The sequence below is a fragment of the Myxocyprinus asiaticus genome, chromosome 24 (assembly GCF_019703515.2).
Source record: "Myxocyprinus asiaticus isolate MX2 ecotype Aquarium Trade chromosome 24, UBuf_Myxa_2, whole genome shotgun sequence".
Taxonomy (NCBI): domain Eukaryota; kingdom Metazoa; phylum Chordata; class Actinopteri; order Cypriniformes; family Catostomidae; genus Myxocyprinus; species Myxocyprinus asiaticus.
In genome coordinates this window covers 16,272,959-16,300,700 of record NC_059367.1, presented here as the reverse complement: position 1 = coordinate 16,300,700, position 27,742 = coordinate 16,272,959, and the positions used below count along the sequence as shown (strand labels likewise).

The following is a 27,742-nucleotide window of genomic DNA, read 5'->3' as shown; positions in this document are numbered from 1 at the left end:
AATGCCGGTGATGAGCATGTCTGATTGGCTTTTTTGTTCAGAAGTTCATCTGCGCTTTGGCGACAATGCGCACAGTGCGATCGTGTCTCGCTAAACACACGCAAATGGTGAGTTCTCAATTTTTTTTCTGTCAGCAGGCTTGGGGAGTATACTTGTAACAGTGTTATGTAATCAGGATACAAAAAAATTTAATCTGTTACAGTTATATAAAAACTCAACGTATTCAGATTACAGTTGCATTTGGTAAAAATTGGGATTACCAGCAGATTACAATTTTCAATATATATAAAAAATAAACAAAATATCCTCCTAAAATAAAATGATAAAGACCGCTGCTTGCTTTAGTACAGAATACAGATATGATCAGATGTGCGCTCAAGATCTTTTCTGGTTCTCTCTCGTGACGCATGTGCAAATAACATCTGTCTCACATCAACACTGTGCTCTCGAGGCAAACAAGGCCAAACCATTAAGGGCTGTTTCTTTGCAATGGCCACTGGAGAAATATGATTATTTTTGTGGAAATTCCAAAATTCTTGTCTCTTTAATGGAGAAAAGGGAAACAACATTACAGTTCAGTGCAATTTACCTTCCAGTTGTGAAGATGCAGTGTTTTTCCAAGGACCCGATACATCATTTAAATAATAATTTAAAGGTAAGACCCACACGAAAATCACGTTAGCTAGAATAGCTAAAATTAGTCATGTGTTCCCTAATTTTGCCGATCGTTTTCATGGGAGCAGGAATAGAAGCGGAGAAACGACCACTCCCCTCGGCAAACGGCCAGTATTCCGGTACAAGGGACGCCTACTGTCGAAACTTTAGTGTGACTTCTCATTTCCATCTTAACATCAGTTGAAACTCTAAAATTGTTCTCTGAAATATGTTCATGTTGTAATGACAACAATAATTGGGACAGCCTTTCTTTTTTTCTTTGTTAAAAAAAAAATCCAGATTGTACACATGAATACCAAATTAATTGAAAATATTAAGTTCTTAGAGGAAAAGTGCAATGGATAATTTATTTGATTTTGATACTTATTATACATGTATGGTTAAGAACAGTTCAAAAGTATGGGTGAGGGAGAAATACTGGCAAATTTTAAATTTTAAAACTCATAGAAAATAGGAATAAGTAAATCAAGACACTAAAACATTTTTGTCATTAAAATCCTCCTTAAACATAAACATAGAATCACCCATAAACGTTAACTGGTGATGTTTGACCGTGAGCAAGCAGAGGACAGACACTGGAGGCACTGCATTAATAATAATAATGATAATGATGATGAAGATCATCTACCTATTGCAGTCGGAAGTTAATGAATGGCCAGTGCCAATAAGTCTACATGCTAACTGCAATACATGGCAGAATTTAACTTTGTAGTGTTTTTGACTCTGAGGTATATCTTATCAGATTTTGTTTAATGTTAACCAAGGCATAATTCAGTGCATCTGGTCTAACTGTATTTGTTTTATAAGAAAATAAAAAATTTTTTGTAACAGATAGACACCTGATTTGGTTAAAAATGCTGAGTTGCTCTACATTTTAACATATTCTGTTTTCCTAATAAGGAGGCACTGTCCCAGTTTTTCCATGATTTTTCTTATATATAATAATAGCTACATTACTCAAACACGGTTTGTTTGCATTCAGAAGGCATGATTAAAAGTCTTCAAGAACATATTGCTTTTCTCTTGACTTTATTCAGATAATTTATTCTTGAGGTAATCAAAAAGCAACTAAACGTAATCTGATTGCATTACTTTCTTATTGAGGTAACTGGATTAAATTACTGAATACATTTTTTGAATTACATTTTAAAAGTAACCCTCTCCCAACCCTGTCTGTCAGTCATCTGGCAGCAGTTTGTAAGAATATTGTTGTCTATGAGAACACTGCATAGGAGCTAAGACCTCAGGATGCATATGCGAAAACATGCAATGACACTGGGACTACAGGTGAATTGTCATGTGTGTCATAATTCAGTATAGCCCCAGAAATGGTTCTTGAACAAGCTTACTCTTTAGCCTCCATTTGTATGTTGTGAAATTATCATTATGATAATAGTAATAGCCTATGGTAATGTTTGCTATATTTTATATTCTAAATTAACAAAATTAGTTTTGTAAATTAAAATGATATATTTATTAGTTGAATACAAATGGACATAATGCAGCAATACACATGGGATCCTTTGCACTAACTAGTCGCCTAGCTCAGACAATGCACTGACTGGTCAATTGGTAGTTTTAAATTGGTAGTTTTGCACATCCCTACCTTTTACCTGCAAATTATTCTGTATTTAATAATAACAACACAATTGTTCTTCAATAGACATTTCTTTCTGAGAAAAAGGAGTTAAAGTTTTGTTTTTCTTTTTAAGAAGTTTTTATCTCAAAACATCAAATCGCAGTACTCCGAATCGCAATATTGAAATACATATTGAATCAGCTAGAAAATATCGTTGTAATATCGAATCGGGAGGTCTGTGGCAATCCCCAGCCCAATTAGCTACTGAATTTCTAAGAAATAGATTTCTTTTTCAGCTTTTTCTTTCTCTATTCTGAAAATGGCTGTCTTATATTAAGATATACAAAATAGGATGCCATGCGAGGTGCGGACGTGTGAACAGAGAGCTCTGCGCACTTTAATAGTTTTAATACTTTTTAGGTCATAAACTGGTGAGATTCGATACACCCTGATCCTTAACTGTTCTAGGAAGACAATATGTCAAAGAATTCAAAATCCTCGGGCTCTGGAGACATTAAAGCCACTTACGTGCTCAAGCTGAAGCCCCCGATCAGGCCGCAAGCCCGGGAGTCGATTTGGCCAGAGAAGTGAGGGAAATTAGGCGAGAATTGTTGAACATGTTGGCAATGCTGCCAAAGGTCGTTGCTGATTTGGAGGATCTTGCTGTAATACGTCGACCGATCACTGCCATGGAGACAAAATTCACTGAGGTGATTACAAGAGTGGGAGATGTCGAGAAACAGATTGAGGGAATTAGCTGCTACTCTGCTAATGACCACAGTGGATTTGGAGCGCATCTGGGAAAAGTTGGATGACTTGGAGAACCGTAACCGGCAGAATAATGTCCAAATTGTTGGAATTCCTGAGGACGAAGAAGGTCGGGATATGGTGAAATTCCTGGACGGGCTCTTTCCGAGTCTGCTCGACATAACAGGCCATAAGCTGGAAAGTGAGCAAGCTCACAGGGTTCCGGCTCAGCAATCCACTGAGGGAGAGAGGCCCCGATCGATTCTGGCCAAATTTCTGAGATCATTCGATAAAGATCTCGTGTTACGCGAGGCGAGGAGTAAAGGAAGGCTTTCTTGGAAGAACCACAGCATTTTCTTGTTCCCAGACTTTACGAATTTGACAAGAGAGAAAGGTGATCGATTCAAGGAATGCAAGAAACTCTTACATCAACGGAAGGTCGCTTTTGCACTGATGTTCCCGGCCAAATTGAGAATAGATGCTAAGGATGGTCGTAAAATATTTACACGTCCCCAGCAAGCGATGTCCTTCATAAAGTCAATGGACTGAATAAGTTATTTTGTGGTACTCACATTGCAGCCAAGTGGACCGACTCACTGAACATTCACTTGACCGTCTGAGGAAACAGAGCGCTTTTTTGTTTCTTTTTGTGCTGTTTCCGCCTAGCAGCTGGAGTTTGTTTTGTGTAGTAGCACTCCATCGGGACAGTGTTGTGGATGAATCTGCACATTCTTTGTGCTTTTGCCTGCTATTGGTTGGAACTTGTTTTGTGGAGTATTTCATGCAGGACACTGGAGTGATTGGGTCATTTGTTGCACTCAAGTAGCAGTCGAATGAGCCAGCTCACTGAACATTCGTTTGACTGTCCGAGGAAACTGAACGGACTTTGTTTTGTTTTTTTTGTGCTGGTTCTCCTAGCAGCTGGAGTTTGTTTTGTGGTGGAACACACCTTCGGGACAGTTATGTGGATGAAGCTACATGTTTTTTGTGTTTATTCTGCCTATTGGCTGGAGTTTGTGTTATAGATTATCTTGTGTTGTGTAATTCTGTCTCACAAAATTTGTATAGAAACACCGGACTTGAACAATCCGATGGCAAAGTTGTCACAGGGGATCTCGTAGGCTTACATGGACTGTTTGAGTTTAGAGGGATAGATGCCAGCTGGCACTGTCGTGCACGGGGTTAATGCACACATTTTTCTTTTTTCTGTTTGTTTGGTTCGGGGAAAGTTTGGGGTTTGATTGTTGCACTAATGTTGGAATGTGGTCTTTATAATTGTATTTTTGACACAATCTATTTTTTCTAATATGTCAAGATGTTAATATGAGTGGACTGTCTCTCTCCATGTGGAATGTGAATGGGTTGGGGCACCCAATAAATTGAAGGAATTATCTTCTTAAACGTAAGAAATATGATACAGTGTTTCTTCAAGAATTGCACCTTTCCCCGCAAGAAGCTGAAAATTTTGGGAACATATGGGGTGGACATGTTTTCTTTAGTGCTGGCTCAAGTGTGAGCAGGGGATTCATTACACTGATAAGTAAGCATTTACAATTCAAATGCCTCAAACAGATTAAAGATCAATTAGGAAGCGTCATTATTGTTTTAGCGGAAATTCAGGGGCAAAGGTTGATTTTGGCTCATTTTTATTCACCTAATGCTGATGATCAGGGCTTTTTAATAGATCTTGAAGGGATATTGCAAGCTGCTGGCACCCCTCATGATATAATATTGGGAGGAGACTTTAATCTATTGATGGACTCAGTCCTTGATCATAGTGAAGCAAAAGCCCCCTAGAGCAACACTGACGCTTCACAGGATGTGTAAAAATCTTGGTCTTACAGATATTTGGGGACTTCTGAACCCATCTGGTAGGGTCTATACATTTTTTTCATCAGTCTATAAGATTTATTCTAGAATAGATTTTTTTTTAAAAGAAATTTATATCTAAGTCCCTCATTTAATCTGTTGTTGATTGCTCAGTTGGAAACATCTTAAGTCTCAGATCACGCCCTGGCGAGTTTAGAGGTGTTGCCACATACGGAGAACATGGAAAGCTTCCACCAACCATGACACAAGCCCGGATCAGTCTGATTCTTAAAAAGGACAAAGATCCAAGCGAGTGTAAGAGTTATCGTCAAATTTCCCTGATCCAGCTAAACATTAAATTAAAATATTGTCAAAAATTTTGGCTAACTGATTAAGTTATGACATCTCATATATAAAGATCAGATGGGGTTTATTCAGGGCCGCAGATCTTCTGATAACATCAGGCATCTCATCAATATCATGTGGTCAGTGGCGAATGAGCAGACTACAGCCACGGCCATCTCACTTGACACTGAAAAAGGCATTTGATTTGGTAGAATGGGATTATCTTTTTAAGATTTTGGAAATATACGGGTTCTGGAATACTTTTATTGGATGGATTAAGTTACTTTATAGACACCCGGTAGCGGTGGTACAAACAAATGGATTCATTTCAGATTATTTTACTCTGGATAGGGGCACCCGCCAGGGGTTATTGGTCTGTCTTGCCCTGGAACCATTAGCAGCCACGATAAGAAAGGAAGATGATTTTCCAGGGGTGGTGGCAGGAGGTATGGCACATAAGCTTTTGCTTTATGTAGGTGATATTTTATTATTCGTCTCCGACCCCACTAGATCTATGCCTTGCCTTCACAGAATTATTCATTCCTTTTCTAAGTTCTCAGGATACAGAGTCAATTGGTCTAAATCCAAAGTTTGGCTCTGACAGCGTACTGCCCAGTAACGGCTTTTCAGCCAGGCGCCTTCCAGTGGCCCAAACAGGGCATTAAGTATTTGGGCATTTTATTCCCAGCAAATTTAAGAGTTTATTTTGACCCCTTAATAAAAAAGGTTTTCGAGCGATGTGGGCAGGTGGGCTTCATTACATTTATCTATGATTGGGAAGGTTAATGTTATTAAAATGAATTGTATTCCAAAATTCAACTACCTGGTACAGTCTCTCCCTGTAGGTGTCCCCCTCTCTTATTTCAAGCAATTTGATAGCATAGCGAAGTCCTTCATTTGGAATGGTAAGCATCCCAGATTACATTTCAATAAGTTACATAGGTTGATTGACAAAGGTAGGCTAGGCCTACCCAAGATTTTGTTTTATTATTGTGCATTTGGTCTCTGACATTTGGCTCATTGGTCACTTCCACCTGAGAAAGCCCCTCCCTGGTTTTGTTGAACAGGAAGTTCTTGCCCCTATTTGCCATTGTAAAGCCTTTCTATTAAACTAACCAGAGAAGTTAAGTTACACCGTTTTTTTCACCGTGCATTTGCATAAGTGTCCAGAGTGTTTAATTCGGACATTTATTTAAATGTTGCTGCATATGGCTGAACCCAAAATTATGTATTAATAAGTCCCCTTTCTGCCGGTCAGAGTGGATTGTGAGGGAGCTTAATACGCTTGGTGACCTATATGAGAATGGAGTGTTGAGATCCTCTGAAAATATGGTTAATCATTTTAGGATTCTCAGATCTCAGTTCTTTAGGTATTTACAGCTGCGCCACCTGCTCTGTACTATTTTTGGGAGTAGCATACACCCCCTAAAGTGGCAGATACTCTGGGAGTGGTGATTACTGCTTTTGGAAAAGGTCATGAGGAATTAGTGTATTACTCCCTGTTAATTCAGAGTCTGGGGGAAAGAGCTTCAACTTCTCTTAAGAGATTATGGGAGAAAGATTTAAACTTGGTATTGGAGGAGTGAGTGTGGGCTTGGATTCTAAAAAACATCAAGTCTACATCTAGAGATGCAAGGGTGCGTCTGATGCAATTTTAGATTTTACATAGATTCTACTGGACCCCCTCTAGATAGTATAGGTTTGGTCTTAAAGACACACCCACCTCAGAAGACGGGGACACAACCCATATTTTTTGGTGGTGTGTTAAGATCCAAGAATTTTGGTTGAGGGTTCAGAGTTTTATGTGTGATATATTGGGCACTCAAATTTCATTTTGCCCCAGACTCTGTATTCTAGGCGATGGGACGGGCATTAATATAGGGGATGGGTACTTAAAGAATTGGGTCCTGGCTGGTGTTATGATTGGAAGACAGGTCATATTTAGGGGATGGAAGTCGGATGGAACTCCCTCGTTTCGGGAGTGGTGCACGGAGATGGGTAGGGTGGCGGCATTTGAGGGGATGACATATAGAATGCTGGGCAACATGGGTTTATTTAATAAAAAATGGGACAGTTATTTTGACTTTTTGGAGGACTCTCGGGGGGAGGCAGTGGAGAGAGATAAATAATGTTAAAGGTGTGTGTGCATTCTTATTTAATTTTTTTTAAATCATTTTGTTTGTTTCTAAATACTTTGTTGATTTATTATTTAAGTGTCATTATTAATTTACTATCAGACCACTGAGGTGCCTCCTAAGCAAACAAATTGGCCCAGTTGCTAGGGAAGGTAGAGTCATATGGGGTAATCTCTTTGTGGTCGCAATTAGTGGTTCTCGCTCTCAGTGGGGCACGTGGTAAGTTGTGCGTGAATCGTCGAGAATAACATGAGCCACCACATGCTATGAGTCTCTGCGGTGTCATGCACAGCGAGCCACGTGACAAGATGCGCGGGCTGACTATCTCAGAAGCGGAGGCAACTGAGACTTGTCCTCAGCCACCCGGATTGAGGTGAGTAAACTGCACCACCACCTAGTAAGCAGTGGGAATTGGGCATGCCAAATTGGGGAGAAAAGGGGATTAAAATATATATATATATATATATATATATATATATATATACAAAATATTATATCAGGGATCCCACTCTTCATGGCACACTTTTCCAGGTCATGATGTATACTGTTGTTATTGAATGGTTATTTTTTCTGAATTCATTACAAATTCATTTTGAAGTGCAGCACATGCAGATTACATATTTATTTAATAAAATTGTAGCCTTTTGCAGTTAAATAATCACAGTCAGTTTTGCAGTTTTAAAGCTAATGACATTTTTATGACTAGATTCAGTGATTCTGTCCTGATTTTCACATTGCAGAAATCATAATGTGAAAACCACAGTATAAGCGGACTTGGAATGTTCATTAATTGAAAATTAATTCACATCCCGAGTTGTAAAGGCCACATCAAGACTGAATTTGTGTATTTGATACCTATCCTGAGTCCCGATCATTACCATGTTTTTGAGCATGCAACTGACACAATCAAACAGTTTTATTATACTTAAATATTTTCCAGGACAAATAATTATTTTCCAGGACATTTAGGTATTTGTCTCATTTTCCATGACCTTTCCATGACTGGAAAACTGCATTGCAAAATTACAGGTTTTCCAGGACACGTGGAAACCCTGTTACATGCAGGGTTCAAAATTTACTTTCTGCCTCACCTGCAAATTGTGCGTGAATTGAGAAAATGTATTGGCCATAAATATTTCTTAACAGCCATTAAACTGTATTTTTATTTTTTATTTTTTTTATTTCAAAAACACATTTTGTCTCTATATGACAATAGGACATTTTTCCCTTGCATATTTGTGACAAACAGCGCAGGTCATGGTGACACTAGCAGCATCATAAACAAGATGAGCCAGTGAGAGTTTTCATTCTTAAAATTTGACTTAAACCATGTAATGTTGTTTAAATAAAAACATTTTATTTAATAAAAAGTCAATTTTTACTCTCATTTGGCACTTTGCTAGTGTTAATGTATGACTCTGTAAACATGTCATAATCCCAACAATTTGTAAACTTCACCATACATCCCAGAGACCTTGCCTCTGTAGGCTAGAAGAAAATCATCCTCCTATGGAAAGAGGAAGCACAACATCCTGCTTTCTGCAGAGATGTAGACGAGCCTATGGCTATGAACAATGAGTATGTGATAATTCATAGCCATTAACACCTGACACAAAGCATGTTTTGTAGCCCTCTTAGGCAAAACACCCATGTCTATACTGCATGTTTCCTGTCTTTAAAGGTCAGAATTTTTTGTTTATAAAAAGTTTATAAATGAACACCTGTTTGATTGCATTGCTTTTTTATAAAAGGACAAAACTGTGCAACTGGCAACATTGTGCTAAAAAAAGATTATACTTAATCAGAAATAACCATCTCAAATAGATATGGGTTGAAAACCCATGACCATGAGAAATCATTCCAAAAACCAACACTAGGTGGCACATGTGTATCATCAAGTGCCTTGCAAATACAACATGTAACAAAAAGTTTGTACTGGAGAGAAATAATGAATGGCATATCCTAAGATTATATCTTCGGTCTATCAGCATCCATTAGATACTATCACAATATGAGCTGCTATCCAACTTGCTTGATGGCTTCTATTTAAACTGCACACTATCTCCCAGGAATGGCACTGCAGCCATCTGTAGAGTGCTCTGGTCCAAAAGGAGGCAAACTGAGCTTCACATATGAATGAGAGTGCGGAAGAGATTGAGCAGCAGCCAGAAAGGACAGACACATTCACACACAGACACTCAAATAGCAACATCATGCACAAGCAAGTACCTGCACTGAGCCCCCCAGCCTTTCGGTTGTGAGATGTGACCCCAGCGTCTCCTTAATGGTCACTGGAGTGGGCTGAGACTCACTTCCTGTAGGCTCGGGCGACTGACCGACAGTGGAAGGGCATTATGAGTGGGGAAAGTGTGGATAGTGGAGGGGGTTGGTGGAGATTTTGAGGTGTGATAGGAAGGGGTCGGGTGGGTGAGTAAACATACAAACGAAAAATAAAACATTAAAAAGGAGACATCTCACATGCAGAAGCCTGCTCATTACTAAGATTTAAGTTAATAGTGAATGACAAAAACTAATGGAAGTAACGAAAAATCGAAGTGGAAAAAAAAGAAACAAAAATGTACAACCCAGCAAACATGCATAATTAAGAAAGGTTGCAATTAGAAAACGATGTTTTTGGAGCTTCGAAGTTTTCGTCACCATTCACTTTCATTGAAAGGACATACAGAGCTGAGATATTCTTCTAAAAATCTTTGTGTTCTGCAGAAAAAGAAAGTCATACACATCTGGGATGGCATGAGAGTGAGTAAACAATGAGAGAATTTTCATTTTAGGGTGAAATATTCCTTTAAGAAGACCTGTAAAATTAGGCTGATTTAGGGTCATGTCCACAAGACACCCATCACACATTTGTTTGTCAATATATGGACACCAAGCACAGCCCTTCAAAAGAATAACTGACAGATATTCAACAAATAGTCTAAATCAGTGGTTCTCAACCTTTTTGACTCCTTTTTTTGACACCATTATATTTCCTCTGGTACTTCTGTTGTAATGATGACAAAGCAGCTTTCTTTCAGATTTTATTAACAGGAACTAGGAAGGGGTGCCTGGGTAGCTCAGTGGTAAAGACGCTGGCTACCACCCCTGGAGTTCGCTAGTTCGAATCCCAGGGCGTGCTGAGTGACTCCAGCCAGGTCTCCTAAGCAACCAAATTGGCCCGGTTAGGGAGGGTAGAGTCACATGGGGTAACCTCCTCGTGATCGCTATAATGTGGTTCGCTCTCGGTGGGGCGCGTGGTGAGTTGAGCGTGGATGCTGCGTGAAGCCTCCACACGCGCTATGTCTCCGTGGCAATGCGCTCAACAAGCCACGTGATAAGATGCGCGGGTTGACGATCTCAGACGCAGAGGCAACTGGGATTCATCCTCCGCCACCCGGACTGAGGCGAATCACTATTGGCCTTTCCAAATTGGGAGAAAAAAAAAAAAAAACAGGAACTAGGAATGCCAATAGATTAAAATAATAAATGCAATTAATTTTGTGATTCCAGAAGTTTCAAGAATTATATGTTCTTCAATAAATACAGTTGTAGTAGAGAGTGGTTGAATTAAAATAAGAAACATGATGTCAGTTTAGTTATTTTTAGCTGTCTTAGCATTTTTGGATGTATTAAAGTAAATTAAATTACTAAATTATAGATTATTAATTTACTTTAAATCATTTTAAGTCATCTTGTGGCCCCCTTTTAAGTTTGCTAATGCTCCTAGTAGGCCGTGGCCCCTGGTTCAGAACCACTGATCTAAATAACTATAGTTTTTTATTGCACAAAACCATCACAATCCTAACAAAGCAACGGAGATCTACAAATCCATAATAACGGAAATAATACTCGCAGAAGGCAATTTCTGTATTCTGTGTTTTTTCTGAAATCTGTATTTTGATGACTGTAGTGGTGTGCTTAAAAAGGGAAGGTTACCTGTTACACTGTCAACATGCTAAAACCGTCTCAGAGAAGTTGCATCTCTAAATTTATCCTCTTATCAGCACAAAAAAAAAATGTTAAAGCTTAAAAAAAAACTAGATAAACAAGTTGACCGCACATAAACAAGGTGGCCCATCCCCATTAAAACTAAATTAGAAATTAGCCAACAAGACTTTATCAACCTTCAGCTGTAAACAAACAAAATACATCAAGTCACAAACCTGAAGTTTTAAAACCAGAAAAGTCTGCCAAACAACAAACTAAAATACTTATCAAACAAACCAGATTTGTTTACACTGAGCAAGGCTCAACTAACCAGCCCCCCTCCATCCCATCATACTGTAGGATATTCAGAGATCGAATTGCACAACCTCAATACCATGCAAAACTTGAGTAACTCCTCTGACAACTTTGCAGAGTGTCACTAGTCATCTGACATGTCACCTGACGTCCAAAAGTGTCATGCAGTAAAAAACATAAATAAGGGTTTCTTCTAATTGACTGCATGATCAAAGAACCTCACAAAAGGGCATCACATACACCAGATATCTGGCACCAAGCTGGAGTACTGAAGTTATGTCCTGCACTTACCTAAGGAGATCCACTAAGCAGTTAAGGTGTATACTACACTTACCTGGTTTTTGGTCTGAGGTTGTGCTTTGTCCCTGCTGCTGGGCTGGGGTGTGTCTGTGGGGATGGGGCCTATAGGTGTAGGCTGTTAAAGAAAACAATGATCTTACAGTTAACCAAGTACAGCATCTCACACACACGCATTTACTTTCAAAACACCCAACGCAGCATGACAAAGGTGTTTGAAGAAGTTCATGAGAAGAGAATAAAGGAAGTGGTTGCGAAGGAAACAAACACTCACTAGAGGCTTGCCGACCCAGTCGTACTCATAATCAAAGACATAGCCGTTCCTGTCGAAAAGGTCTGTGAAGAGCTTCCTCAAGTAATCATAATCTGGTTTCTCAAAGAAGTCCAGTCTTCTTACATATCTCAGATAGGTGGCCATTTCGTCTGCAGTGAGTGAAAACAGTAACAGACATTTATTTGTTGATAGCTGGTTCACTGGAATGCTTCACACACCATAGTATTTTTGACTGAGGTGGATGGTATGACCAAAATCTTGTATCACAGTATCAATAATTGGTAACACTTTACAATAAGGTTCCATTTGTAAACATTAGTTATCAAAATTAATTAACAATACTTCTTGAGCATTTATTAATATTAGTTAAAGGTGCAGTATGTAAGATTCAGAAACCCTTGTTATTAATGACACCTGTGGCCGTTATCCTGTATACCTGACTTGTAGTATAAAGAGAAGACCGTTGAAATTATTTGAAAGTTACGAAGAAAGGTACCTTGCAATTCGTCAGCGTTAGCAGGTAAGATCAAGTTAGCTAAAATTACACAGATCAATCCTTATGGCACTATATTTCACATGCTCTGCAGTTATGTAAGCTTACCTGTCCAATAAGAAGAACGCCAATTCAGGGTCGGTTTTAATCCCCAAAACCGAATGAAGTTCCCTCCAGGAATCAAATACCCTGCCGATGTTCACTCTAGTTTTTGCTCGACCACGATCACGTTCCCGCTTAGCCAGACGGGATTCAGTAGATAAATGTTTTTGTTTTTTTGGCTTGCTCTGAGTTTGTGTAGGAGTTGCTGTTGTGCTGAGAGCCGGACGTTTGCTGGATTCCATCTCTAAGATAACATTACCTAATGTTGCACACTGTCTGTTGACGCAGAAGAGAAGCTATTACTGAGGCAAGGCTCTCGGGAGCACGCATAAATGTCACATCCTTTGGACTGTCCCGGTAAAAGCGACCCGTTCCCTTCGCATGAAAATCAGTCTACAGGCTTTAATAGGCAACCTAGGAAGTCCGGGAAGAGCTCATTTTTTAAGTTGCGTTACAAGCCGTTCACACAATGGCAAAAAAAGGCGAATATTACATGAAAATTGTTACATACTGCACCTTTATTGTTAATTTCAACATATACTAATACATTTTTTAAATCAAAAGTTGTGTTTGTTAACATTAGTTAATGCACTATGAGCTAACAATGAAAATGTTTATTTTTATTAACAAATATTAATAAATGCTGTAAACAATACATTGTTAATTGTTTGTTTGCGATAACTAATGCATTAACTAAGGTTACTGAATGAAACCTTATTTTAAAATGTAACCGAATATTTTTATATCACTGTAAAATTATAGTTCAAAATATAGTTGTTTTTGCTGGAAATTTTAAGGAAACAGTAGTTCATGTCTTAAATAATCATGTGGTAATGATGAGCTTTGGATAATTCAGAGAACTAAATGCTTTCCAAATGAAAGGTACTTCAACTCATTTAATTATTTTCTCTTTTTATTTGTAACTTGATAGATGCAAACCAAAATATAAGCTTATTCATAACAAAAGGATAAGTCTAGCATCAGTGCAAAAACTGCTTCATATTTTGTAACACTTGAGTGAAAAATAAAAGATTTATAATGGTAAACTAATAGTGTAAAATGTATAGTTTTGACTCGGATGAGCCATTACTAAAAAGACGATACACGCATCTGTGTCCGCAAATCATTTGAATTGTAAAGTGGCAAGTTGCAATGTTTCTCGGAAACTGTTAACAACTGCAGTGAGTGTCGCACTGTGGCTAAGAACACTACTTAATGACATGTTCTTCCTCATCTTGAATCCTGTTCTGTCTGACACATTTCTAGCATTGCACAGTATATATATATATATATATATATATATATATATATATATATATATATATATATATAGAGAGAGAGAGAGAGAGAGAGAGAGAGAGAGAGAGAGAGAGAGAGAGAGAGAGAGAGAGAGAGAGAGAGAGATATATATATATATATACATATACATACAGCTCTGGAAAAAATTAAGAGACCACTCCAAAATTATCAGTTTCTCCGGATTTACTATTTATAGGTATGTGTTTGAGTAAAATTAACATTTTTGTACTTTGTACTTTAGTACTAACAACAGTTCACCCAAATTCCTAATAAAAATATTGTCATTTAGAGCATTTAGTTGCAGAAAATGACAACTGGTCAAAAAAGATGCAGTGTTTTCAGACCTCCAATAATGCAAAGAAAACAAGTTCATATTCATTTTTAACAACACAATACTAATGTTTTAACTTAGGAAGAGTTCAGAAATCAATATTTGGTGGAATAACCCTGATTTTCAAATCACAGCTTTCATGCGTCTTGGCATGCTCTCTAACAGTTTTTCACATTGCTGTTGGCTGACTTTATGCCACTCCTGGTGCAAAAATTCTTGTGACCATCCATCTTCCTCTTGATCACATTCCAGAGGTTTTCAATGGGGTTCAGGTCTGGAGATTGGGCTAGCCATGACAGGGTCTTAATCCGGTGGTATTCCTTCTGCTCTGACAATGTTCCCCAACTCTGAGGATTGTTTTTTTCCAACAGGACAATGCTCCATGCCACACAGCCAGGTCAATCAAGGTGTGGATGGAGGACCACCGGATCAAGACCCTGTCATGGCCAGCCCAATCTCCAGACCTGAACCCCATTGAAAACCTCTGGAATGTGATCAAGAGGAAGATGGAAGTACCTTATAGAATGAAACGAAAATGATAATTTTACTCAAACACATACCTATAAAGTCAATCCAGAGAAACTGATAGTTTTGGAGTGGGCTCTTAATTTTTTCCAGAGCTGTGTATATCTATACACAAACACACACACACACACACACACACACACACACACAAACTGTACCTTCATACCGCCCAGCCCTGGTTAAATATAAAAATGTCAACAAATTAATGGCGCTAACCTGGGAAACTTTCACAGAGAACTTCGATCGGTGTAGCCCGCTTGGTGTCCCCTATTTTTTGATAGCGCTCTTTCAGTGTATCTGCCTGTTTGAGAAAAATGAGAAATTAGTGATTTCCCACCCACAATACTCTGCGCAAATCCCCATGAAAGACAAAAACCCACCCCAAATTAAATTAAACACATGCAACACACAAGTCCAGGGCAAGATTGAGCCTCAGGCTAGTTTTCTTGAATAGGCAATGATGCACACAAAAGCAGTTGCACAAAAGGAAACGGCCATGTGACTCATTAGCATGCTGCTCCTCTATGGCACATGGCTGAAGTCAAACACAGAGCATGTGAGCGGAGCATTGAACGGAGCAGTGATAATTCCACCTGAGCGGAGAGCACCTTTTTGAAGATTCCGCTCCACTCACTCAGGCTGCTCAGTGCCGCTCGCTCAACCCAGAATGCGCTTTGTGATATGCTGGTTTGGGCATCTGCGAAATAAGCAATAGGCCTGAGGTTATGGAGCTCTAACATTGTTTTAGTGAAGTTGCAAACCTTATAGCCTAAATAAATGCAAAGTATAAATCAAAGTTAAGAAAAAGGAAATCGAAAGGGAGTGTGAAAAGACCGTGAGAATTAGCAAATATTCCTTTTGGAATCGTACGTGTCACATTGCCAGAGAGCATGAGGATGTGCTACGCGAACATGGTAGTGCAGCAAAAGGTGAGCTAGTAGGCTACACTACTATTCGATAATAAATTAATAATGTATCTTGTTGTTTTGCCATCATGTCAGTGCAGCTGCCAGCTAGATGCAGGCCCAGTTCTGCAGGGTTGCGAACATTAGAGCACACTCAATTGAATATGTAAGCTTAATAATTCTGTATATTGGCAAATATTTTTTCCTTGAATCCCAGCAAACACACAAATCCCTGCATCAAAACTAATAAACATGCATGATCTTGCAGATCAGTGTGTCCTAATTTGCAGGTGGAGCATTCTGCTTTCATGCCTCTATTGTACAATTGAGCATTTGATTGGTGAAGATTTCCACTCTCGTATAGAGAATTTCATAGCGGAATTAACTCGCTTAATCGACCGCCTGTTGCTTTCGATTTCTGCTTGGGGATAAAGTGGCACATAACTGCTGGTCAGTTTCCCAAAGCCAAATCCACACCTTAACGATAAGTGAAATGTAAAAAAATAAATAAAATTACTCTAGATTAGTGGTTGCAGATAACATTTTCGACATCGCTTGCTGCATTCATGCGCAGAGAAAAACAACTATAAATGATTGTACATTAGAAAAAAAATTACTTTTCTTAAACGAAGGCAGTGTAATTTGTGAAATAAATAATTTGTATTTGTTTTGAGATCATTAAACATGGTTTCATCTAATATACTGTATATTGGACAAAATCTCACTTTATGCAGGACAAATATTTTTTATTTGTTAAATCCATGGTTAAACCCTGCTGTACATATAAAGAGCGCATGCACAAGACATGATCGTTTGACACAGATAAAGTCCAGATTCACTTTATAATGCTTTAAAAAATATCAAGGAAAAACAAAGGGGGCACATGGTATCTACTAATACAATAATTATTATATAAATAACCACAGTCTTTTAGAATGCGTATGATTCTTACATATAAAACTGTAGGGAATATTAATAAAGCAACAACACTGAAAAAGAGAAAAACATTCACTACTCTTTTCTGGATAACTTAATAAACCCTTTAAAACTGAACACAAAATTAGGATGAAAAATTGCTCATTTTAATTTACAGAGCCAAAGTCTGATAGCATTAAATCAGAAACCTATTAATGTATCAAATCTACAGTATAATCTTTCCGTGGAGACAACCGATAAACAATTATGAATTTCACTTTTACCTGCAATATTTTTCCTGGTACCAGTCCATGTTTTCATTATTGCCATAAACGACTCGAACAAATTTTAAAGTTGAAAAGACTGTGTTTTTCTGGGTCGGTTGTACCAGTCTGGTCCAGTTTAAACTGAAAAGTGCAAATTTGCGCGTGTGCAAGTTTCCGTGCCAACGCACATGTTTTATCACTTGTAGAGGCATGTTTGATGCCTTGTTTAAAGTAAATAAAGGTAATTTAGAACTGAAAAAAATGTTAAGGCATTATTTGAAGATTTTCAATGACGTGTGCTAACAGAGAAATATTTGACTGATTACAAATGATAATGAAGGTCTGGTAGACCCTATTTTCGAACAGCAGTTTTAAACCAGTCCAAAATAAACAGCGAGATTTCATATAAAAAAACACAACAATACAATCACATAATTTCAGATGTGCACATTACTAATCATTTGATAATTTAATAAATGTTGCCCTATAGTCTATATTTCACCCAGAGGGGTACCTCAGTCCATGTGGGCAAAGGGGCAGTTGCTTGGGCCACAATAGCTACCCCGTGTACGTGCTTGGAACCAAATATACTACAGAGAAATTTAATGTCGGAGCGGGATTTGAGCGAATGCTTTTTTACAGGTGAGCATGAGTGGTACTTGAGCAGAGTGTCCGCTTGGGCCTGAGCAGTTGAGCGGAGCACACACGCATGGAGCGGGTTATCCGCTTCACTCACATGCTCTGGTCAAACACGAGCAGCTGATATGTGCATTTGTTGTCATGTCGTCACACTTTCTCAGTTACATGTGCAAGGAACAAAAAGACACAACTGCAACTAGTGAATTACTTTAAAGGAATGTGAATTCTGTCATAATTTACTCACCTTCCAAACATGTATTACTTTCTTCAGTGGAACACAAAAGAAGATTTTAAGCATAATGACAGTCTCAGTCACCATTCACTGTTATTGCATCTTTTTCCCATACAATGAAAGTGAATGGTGACTGATTGTCATTCTGCCTTGTGTGTTCCACAGAAGAAAGTCATATGGGTTTGGAACAGCATAAATGTGAGTACATTATCAAATGATGATTTTATTTAAGGTGAACTATACCTTTAAAAAAATCCAGAACAAAGAAAGGTTGCAAGGTTAAAACCATACACCTACATAATTGAGGCAGAGAAATGAAGCAAAATTTCAAATGATAAATGCATTGTTTAGAAAAAGAGGAAATGCAAACCTTCAAGCCCTGCCAAGGCAAACTGCCTCTCAGGAAATACATAAACATATGGCCCAGTGCTTCCAGGTCGTCCCTTCTGCTTTGTTCTGACAGAACAAAAACAACAAATGTTAGTGCACTGACTGATGTTACAGGTTGCCTTAATTTGTTGCTATACAATCAGACTGATACATTAGAAACTGCATGATCAAAAGGGTTACATACAGGGTGAAAAATAAAAGGTGAATGTTAAATTTATTCTGCGAGTCCAATTATAGAGGATTATTGAGATAAAGAGAGCAATATTTGGCTGGTCATATGATCTCAACACGGCGGTGCTCATGAATGTGCGCCCAGCACCATATGTAGCACCAATAAAACTTTTTTAAAGCTTTTTCTCTAAGACTGATATGATTAGAATCGTTTTAAACATATTTATTAAAAATATTCTACTATTTCTATTTCCTTCTGTTTAGATGTGTATCAATTAGCAATAAATAATTCACAGAGTGCACCTTGAACATTTTTGTGTACTAGCCACTGGGTCTGGTAATTTTTCAATTCAAGCACAACTGAATATCCGAAAAAACAGCCAATAATATGGTCACATCAATGTTTTTTTCTTCAGCCAATTTAGTCAATATGGCTCTTGGTTCTAAGCAACAGCATTTTCACATCAAATGTCAATTCAAGATGCCTTACAGGTTGCCTGTCTATAAGGAAAATTATTGCTATTGCACAAAAAGTAGCTACATTTGACTGGTGGTGGGTGTTAATTACCCTCCCTGGTTACATAAATATGAATCACTCATGAAAAGGTACAGTGCAGTGAAAAAGTATTTGCCCCCATTCTGATTTCTTTTATTTTAGTATATATTTCAAACAAAAAAATTTCAGATCTTCAAACAACATATAACATATAACAAAGGCAACCTGAGTAAACATAAAATACAGTTTTTAAATGATAATTTTATTTATTGAAGCAAAAAAGTTATCCAACATCTATATCACTCATATGAAAAAGTAATTGCCACCTTAAATTAAACTGCTGGTTGTGCCACCTTTAACAGCAATAACTGCAACCAGTTGCTTCCGATAAATGGAGATCAGTCTTTCATATCACTCTGGTGTAATTCTGGCCCACTCTTCTTTGCAGAACTGCTTTAGTTCAGCCACAATGGAGGGTTTTTGAGCATGAACTGCCCATTTAAGGTTCTGCCACAGCATCTCAATGGGGTTTAAGTCAGGACTTTATATAGGCCACTGCAAAACTTTAATTTTGTTTCTTCTGAGCCATTCAGAGGTGGACTTCTATGCTTTGGATCACTGTATTGCTGCATAACCCAGTTGTTCTTGAGCTTCATATCACGTACTGATGACCAGATATTCTCTTTTAGGATTTTCTGGTAGAGAGCAGAATTCATGTTTCAGAGCATTCTCCCAAAAGGTTTAAGGATTATCAAGGTGTTTTGGTCAAATTTAGACAAGCCTAATGTTCGTCTGTGTTAGCAGTGGTTTTCACCTTGCCACTCTTCCATAAATGCCATTTTAGCCAAGTGTCTTTCTGATAGTGAGGTCATGAACAGTGACCTTTATTGAGGTGAAAAATGTCTGCAGTTCCTTGGATGTTATCCTTGGCTCTTTTGTGACTTCCTGGATGAGTCGTCGCTGTGCTCTTTGAGGAATTTAGGAAGGTCGGCCACTTCTGGGAAGGTTTACTACTGTGCCAAGTTTTCTCCATTTGAAGATAATAGCACTCACTGTGGTCCCAGAGCCTTTAAAATAGTTTTGTAACCATTCCCAAACTGATGTATTTCAATCACCTTCTTCATCATCTCTTCTGGAATTTCTTTCAACCTTGGCATAGTGTGCTACTGGCTGAGACCTTTTAGCCAACATCATGCTGCTGAAAAAGTTCTAATGAAGTGATGTTTTGATTGAACAGGGGTGGCAGTAATCAGGCCTGCATGTGTCTAGTCCAGCTGAACACAGTTATCAATGCAGTTTTGTAGATTTAGGAATTTAGTAACTAAGAAGGGAAAATGCTTTTTTACACAGGCCCAGTTGGTATCAGATAACTTTTTTGATTTAATAAAAAACACCATTTAAAAATTGTATTTTGTGTTTACTCAGATTGCCTTTGTGTTATGTTACGTTTTGTATTCATATCTGAAACAATTTAGCATGAGGTATACAAAAAAAAAAAAAAAGAGGAAATCAGGATACTAAATTTAAGTTTACTTTTAGTTGTTACTTTTTTGATTTCCCCTTACCCTGAGAGATCAGCTAAAAAAAAAAATAATCAGTAAATCACTTTGGAAACACAAAGGTGGTAATGACTCACCACCATTCAAGGTTTTACTAAGGAAAAGGAAAGTTTTTTTGCGAAGACATTGAGCTCACCTTTCCCCAAGTGTGTGTTGATGCTCATGTACCGGGCAGTGCCGGTCAGGCTCTTATGCTCTCGGTATGGGATGTGTTTTTTGGTCTCGGGGTCTATGTACTCTTTGGCAAGCCCGAAGTCGATGATATGAATGGTGTGCTGCCTCTTGGAGCCTGGCCGCCCCACCAAGAAATTCTCTGGCTTGACGTCTCTGTATATCAAGCTCCTCGTGTGAACGAACTCCATCCGTGTTATCTGCAAAAACAAGGAAGATGGAGGTCAGGACATTTTGGAACCAAAAACAAAACAAATAAATAAAAACCAAACAGACAAAGCTGAATGATTCCAAGAAATTATTTAAAAATCACTGCAGCCAAAGAAATCCTAAACATTTATTACAAGCCAAAATTGCTGAATGAGGCTATCTGGCTGTCTGACCGCATGCTTACCAGTTGAATAGCTATCATTAGGACGGTCTTGAGGGAAAAGGTGCGGTCGCAGAGGTCAAACAGGTCCTCCAGACTGGGTCCGAGCAGTTCCAGAACCATAGCATTGTACTTTCCGCATGGCCCGAAGTAGAAAACCTGAGGAACTCCCTCTGCAATGACAGATAAGAGCAGATACTTTATCAGCACAGTCAAAAACAACCTTATAAACATCTCAAACTTAACCGAGTCTGAGTTTTAAACATTTTGGATTTCAGTCCAAGTAGACGATTTCATTTGACGTGAATGAAAACAAGGCGGTGAGAGATGGAAGTACAGTCCATTTAATAGGTGTGTAGCTTGGTATCGATCATATACACTGGATCCCAGCTAAGTTTCCAGCAACATTTGTCTGTCCACCACACTCATCACGAATCTGCTGTAAGACGTATAAAAATAAAAGCCAATCAATCAGATGTTTGATGCTTAATGTAGTTATGAGGTGCATTCGCGTTTAATACTTCTTTAGAGAAACGGATTTGTATTACGATTTACTCAACACCACCAAATGTTTTGCTTCCTGTTCACAGACAGTACAGCCAAGTGTCTCTGACAGGACCCTTAATTACAACACCTTAAACAAAACATGACTAACAAGCCCTTGGAGAGAGACAACATCATGCAATTAGAGCAGAGACAATCTCACCCTCACGGAGAATTTGCAGAGGGCTGTAAAACAGATAGCTCTCAAACACGCATACGTAAAGGCCCCACAGCACGTTTTGCTATAGTCCTAAATGGACAGACTGTGGGCATGATTCTGGTTATGTGATGGTCCACACGAAATCTGCACTCTCTTATTTTCGCCACAGAAAATCTGCAGTATTCTGTGAAATAGATTTAAATATGGTAAAATATTTTAAATGAAGCTGAGAGCACTACACTATTGTTGTTGACTTAAACACTATTTGCTTCAAGTCCAAAACTCAGAAACAAAAAATGCATAGAATTTATTTGTTTATATAACTTATGCAAATAAAAAAAATTTTTTTTTTGTAAGCTTGTGAATTATATGCAAAGAGTGAGAATAACTGGGCACCGCCAAATAATACATTAAATATAGTCAATTATCAATTTTTTTTCTCCTCGCTGACTGCACAGGAAAAAATTATAGCTAAAAATACTGTCTTACTGGTGAAAGAGTAAATCATGAATTGGACATAAACTGCAGATTATATGTGACTATATGTGAGCTGGGAAACATTACGGTGTTAGGTGTACTTTTTAAAAGTAAAAAATGGAAAACAAAAAAAAGAAAAACAAAACAAAAACACAAAATGTTGGAAAATATATTCATGTTGGTGCAACACCACTGCAAAAATAAAAACCTGTAAATCAAATATTTTTAACATATTTAAAATATATTTGTACATAAAATGTATATACATTTAACAAAAAATATATACATTAAACATGCAAGAAGGGTATTTGTAGAACATCATGAATGATGGGTAAGAATTGTGTATAAATCTGCAGAGTTTTCAGGGGAATTCTAGAGGCGCAAATAAATTCCAAGTAGGCCTACTGATGACTTTGACATCATTAATTTTGTAGCCACAAACTCTGCTAATGATATATGGCACACTAAAACAAATTAACACACTGCTGAAAGTGCATCGTTATGGACCACTCTTTTAGGCCAAAGCAAATAGTCTGGTACAAATAACAGATGTTGTGCAGGATTATATTTTTGATTCAGTCCCCCAAAAAAGTTTTGCTGTGACTTCACAAAACAAGACCTCAAGGACACACAATTCTTAACTGCTGCCCACTGCCAGCATTTCCATTAAATTCTGTGCCAAAGCTCGGGTGTGTGTTCTAAAGATTCTTCCAAATGGTTAGATGTAGAGACACATACATAGAGACAGCAAACCAAGGAAAGACCAGCTCCAGGGAGGATTATGGAAGGATTTACCTGATAAACCAAACATCATTCCCATGGGTGGGGGTGCAAAACACACGCACACACCTGCCTGCACTTTAGCCAGCCGGATCTGCTTGGAAACCACAGTGATGACGGATGTGCCCACGGCAACAGTGCAGCCAAGAATCTGACTCATCAAAGTACCAAATCTGATGTTTAAACCCAACGCCAACTCGGCAATCAGAGGGAGGATAATTACTAACATGCACAGTTGAAACACTTCCTTTGAATTGTAAACAAGGCAATCACAGGTTTTTAAATGTTCAAATAGAAGTAAAGGAATGATATATTTGAATAATTATAACAAAACCAGACAGCAACCTATGAAAGGAAGAACAGGATCCAATTTATCCATGCAGTATGAAAAAAACTGCACAACAAAAGGTCTGTGATGCACTTTGCAGTCAACTTACCAATAAATCTAAAAAAATTCCACTTTTTACAAACACACCAATACGCTAAGCTGGTACAATAACTACCAAATATACATTTATTCAAAAAAATCAGACGCTGCCAGAAAACCATGTTTACATGAGATTTAAAATAATCAGGTTATTCTCTGATTTTTACGTCAAAATGTAAACAGTCATGCAAAAACACTTGCGCACACTGGATAAGCTAATAAGAACACCGGTAAAGGTGTTTACATGAAGAGTGAAATCAGGGTAATGGGCAAAAATCTATGCGTGCCGGTTTATCTGTTTCTGTATTTGTTTATACATAAGCAGTTTATAACTTTACCCGTATAAATGAACACCACTTAAGGTGTTTAGCCTATATGACCTTACATGTTGTCGGCTTATTAAGCATAATCAATGTAGCGTCATGCAACTAAACGCTCAATATTCAATATAATATTGATATTTATATTATTTAAGTTTACTCCCAAATGGCTTAACAGGAGGACGAATCTCATTTGCCTCAGCTTCTGAGACAGTCTATCACGTAGCTTGCTGAGCGCATTTCCGCAGAGACCTAGCACGTATGGAGGCTCACATTATTCACCACGAGAGCAAGAACCACCTTATAGCGTCCACAAGGAAGGTACCCCACGTGACCCTACCCACCCTAGCAACCAGGCCAATTGGTTGCTTAGGAAGCCAGGCTGAAGTCACTCAGCACACCCTGGATTCGAACTCGCGACTCCAGGGGTAGCAGTCAGCGTCTTTGCTTGCTGAGCTTCCCAGGCCTCCTCCCCACTAAATTTTGAAATCAGGTGAGTTTTCATCAGGTGAGTCTAATGCAGAAGAAACATCTACAATTCTTTAGCAGGGGTTTCCATTTTTCGTTTGTGTGTTATAATAAGCGGTGTTCCAGTGCTGGAATTTGTTATTTATTCATGTTATAATGAGTGCTCACTGCGGCTGGAACTGTTGCACAGTTCGAGCTCCTGTACAGTTAAAATGCTCATGATAAACATCCACTGACGTTCACATGCACTCTTTATTAAAATAAAACGTTTTATTAGGGTGGATTAGAACCCCGAACTTCTTGTACTGAAGGCGAAATCTTCACCATGATACCAATCAGTCATTCTGCCTAAGGTTACAGATCCATGTATTTATTCACTGACCAATAAAATCCTAGTACTGACATTGCTAGATATACAGATCAAGTCAAATTAATTACGTAAAATATTAAATTTACTAAAACTTAAATTGTTAATCAAGAATGTTTATCAAGCAAAAAAGATTATTTGACATTATCTGCATATAACCTAATTAACACTCATGAGTTTCACCATTCATGACGTCAACCAGCCACCCCCCCAACCACTTTTAAAAACAAAGTGATGCTCATGATTGTAGCCAAGTAGATTCTAAATGTTTAATGCAAGAAGGCAGAAAAAATCTAGTTAAAAATATTCAAGGCATGTTTTTCACACTTTGTTACCATATTATATTTAATCGTTTTTCATTTATATGCACCAATATAACAATACATAGTGGGAAAAAAAGCAAAATGTGAAATATTTTGTTGGTTGAATCAATTGCTCTAAACTGATTAACTGACACACTTTTTAGGAAACTTAATGGCCAAATATAAAGACACATTAAACATATCACAATATTCAGGATGCTGTTTTTATCCCGTTGACAAAATAATCACAAATATGAATATTTAATTTAGCACCCAGCCCAGCATTTATGACACTAAAATGGAACAAGATTTTCTGTGTTTCTCGCAACATTCAAAACCCTCCACTCTCACATCACTAACAGAGCTCAATGGAAAACAACACAACTCATTGTTCATCAAACACATGTCCTCTGAGAGCAGACACACTGGTATCTCAAAGTTTAGCACACATGCCTGACCGTGCCAGCACAGTGCAAGCTGCATATTAAAGATTCAGCACACAGCTAGAGAACAAAAAGGCCCTGATTCCATTAGCTGGACAGTGGAGAAGATTCAGGGGCTGAAACATGATCGTTCCGTCCGGCACAGGTCCCAGTGCGAATCAGGAGATGAGAGGGCTTGCATTATCTGGCCTGCTGTATAAAACATCCACATGATGGTGTATGACCCTTTTTTACATAAACATCAGGGACTGAGAGTAACTGTCTGAAATGTTACAAGCCACAAAACAAACTGCACCATGAATCTCCAAACAAACACCTAAAAATAACTCAAAAGGCTTTAATAAGGAGAACAATAGCAATTAAACATTTAAATGTAAGCCATTTAACACAAGCCAAAAGACTGCAGCGTAGCGATTTCTTTTCCTTCATTGCACTTTAAAGCTGGGCTTATGCTTTAAATAATTGATTGAAGCATATAAATTTTATGACATTTAAGTTGCAAAACTATATTGAAAGAGAAAAGAGATCCTATTCATGATAAAAGCAATATTGTGACATCAGAATATGCTTGTGAGACCAGAGAGGCATCCTAACATGAACTGGACTCTTTCCAGTCCAGTAGAGAATTAACAATCTCCTTTAGCTTATGGTTTAAATGAGAGGAGGTTCTCCTATGGCTTAAGACCACAGTTTTCAAACTAGGGGGCGTGCCTACCCTTGCAGGCGCCAGAGTATGTCAGGGGAGGCGTAGAGAATGAAGATAAATTCACCAAGTTAAATCAAAAGATAAATAAATAAAATAAAAATGCATTGTGAAGATAAATTAAAATGAATAGCTAAGCCCATAGTCCAGCTTAATAGAACGTAGGACAAAACCTGATAAAACTGGCAAGAATGTAGTACTGTTTTTAGTGGAAGAAATATTTTGACATTTTGCATTGGCAAAATGTATTATTCACTTGGATATTGTAGGCAGAGTACAGTTGTAACACTTTTTGCAATACTGCAAAAATACTGACCAGAATAAACATGCACTTTTTTTTCACATGGGATACCTTTATCAGTCTACCAACAAAATAAATGTCAAAAACATCCATACATTGTTCCTATTTTACACAATTAGTGTGTGAAGACAATGAGTTCATTTGTTACAACTGTCCCCATGCCGGGTACTGTTGTAACAAACCTGACAGTTATAACACTCATTTGTAATGTGCTAAATAGGGCACTAAGCCTAACTTCATTGAATATACTGTCACATTTTATACTCTGTGATTGTTTTCAAATATTTATAATGCATGTATCAATTCTAACACATCAGCTGAAACACATAACACATCACTCTCTTGGTTTTTCTAACACTGATACAAGGTATTCTGTGACATGCACACACATGCAAACAAACAAAAATACACATTTACAATCATATTTTTGGACTAAATCTACTTAGCAAAACCATTTTCATTGCATAATGTTTTATTTAATCTATCTATCTATCTATCTATCATATACAGTACTGTGCAAAAGTTTTAGGCACTTGTGAAAAATGTTGCATAGTGTGGATGTCTTCAAAAATAATGCCATAAATAGTTTTCATTTATCAATTAACATCATACAAAGTCCAGTAAACATAAAAAAACTAAATCAATATTTGGTGTGACCACCTTTGCATTTAAAACAGCCCCAATTCTCCTAGGTACACCTGGACACAGTTTTTCTTGGTTGTTGGCAGATAGGAAGTACCAAGCTTCTTGGAGAATTCCCCACAGTTCTATCTATTTAGGCTGTCTCAGTTGCTTCTGTCTCTTTATGTAATCTCAGACTGACTCAATGTTCAGTGGGGGGCTCTGTGGGGGCAATGCCAACTCTTGCAGAGCGCCCTGTTCTTCTATTCTAATCTTTTCTATTTGCAAAAGTAATATTTGGGAGAATAAAATGTATTTTTGCTCTTGACACACTAAAGCTGAAGATATAAATAACCATCTTAAGACAAATTTTTTGTGAAACATTTTAAGTAACTAAAACTTTTGCACAGTACTGTATATTCTATTTATCTATAATATACATTCACCGGCCACTCTATTAGGTACACCTGTGCATCTACTTATTCATGCGATGATCTAATCAGCCAATTGTGTGTCAGCAGTGTAATGTATAAAATCATTCATATATGGGTCAGGAGCCTCAGTTAATGTTCACATCAACCATCAGATTAGGGAAAAATGTGATCAGTGATTTAAACTGTGGCATGATTGTTGGTGCCAGATGGGCTGGTTTGAGTATTTCTGTAACTGCTGATCTCCTGGGATTTTCACACAGTTTCTAGAGTGTATAGAGGATGGTGCGAAAAACAAAAAACAACCAGTGAGTGGTAGTTCTCTAGACGAAAACGCCTTGTTGATGAGAGAGGTCAACGGAGAATGGCCAGACTGGTTCGAGCTGACAGAAAGGCTACAGTAACTCAGATAACCACTCTGTACAATTGTAG

General features: G+C 37.9%; 1 protein-coding gene across 3 annotated transcripts in view; it reads right to left on the bottom strand.

Annotated features, from left to right (window-relative positions):
• Positions 1–27,742, bottom strand: part of LOC127415275 (casein kinase I-like) — a 79,161-nt gene that overhangs the window by 5,258 nt on the left and 46,161 nt on the right. For 2 of the 3 annotated variants that reach the window (XM_051653968.1, XM_051653967.1), the window contains 7 exons: positions 20,992–21,140; positions 20,563–20,797; positions 18,181–18,266; positions 15,070–15,154; positions 12,104–12,252; positions 11,867–11,947; positions 9,520–9,621 (listed from right to left, as the gene is read on the bottom strand). In XM_051653968.1, the coding sequence (XP_051509928.1) occupies positions 9,520–9,621; positions 11,867–11,947; positions 12,104–12,252; positions 15,070–15,154; positions 18,181–18,266; positions 20,563–20,797; positions 20,992–21,140 (887 nt within the window). The remainder of the gene's footprint in view (positions 1–9,519; positions 9,622–11,866; positions 11,948–12,103; positions 12,253–15,069; positions 15,155–18,180; positions 18,267–20,562; positions 20,798–20,991; positions 21,141–27,742) is intronic. The other variant, XM_051653969.1, reaches the window with a different exon arrangement.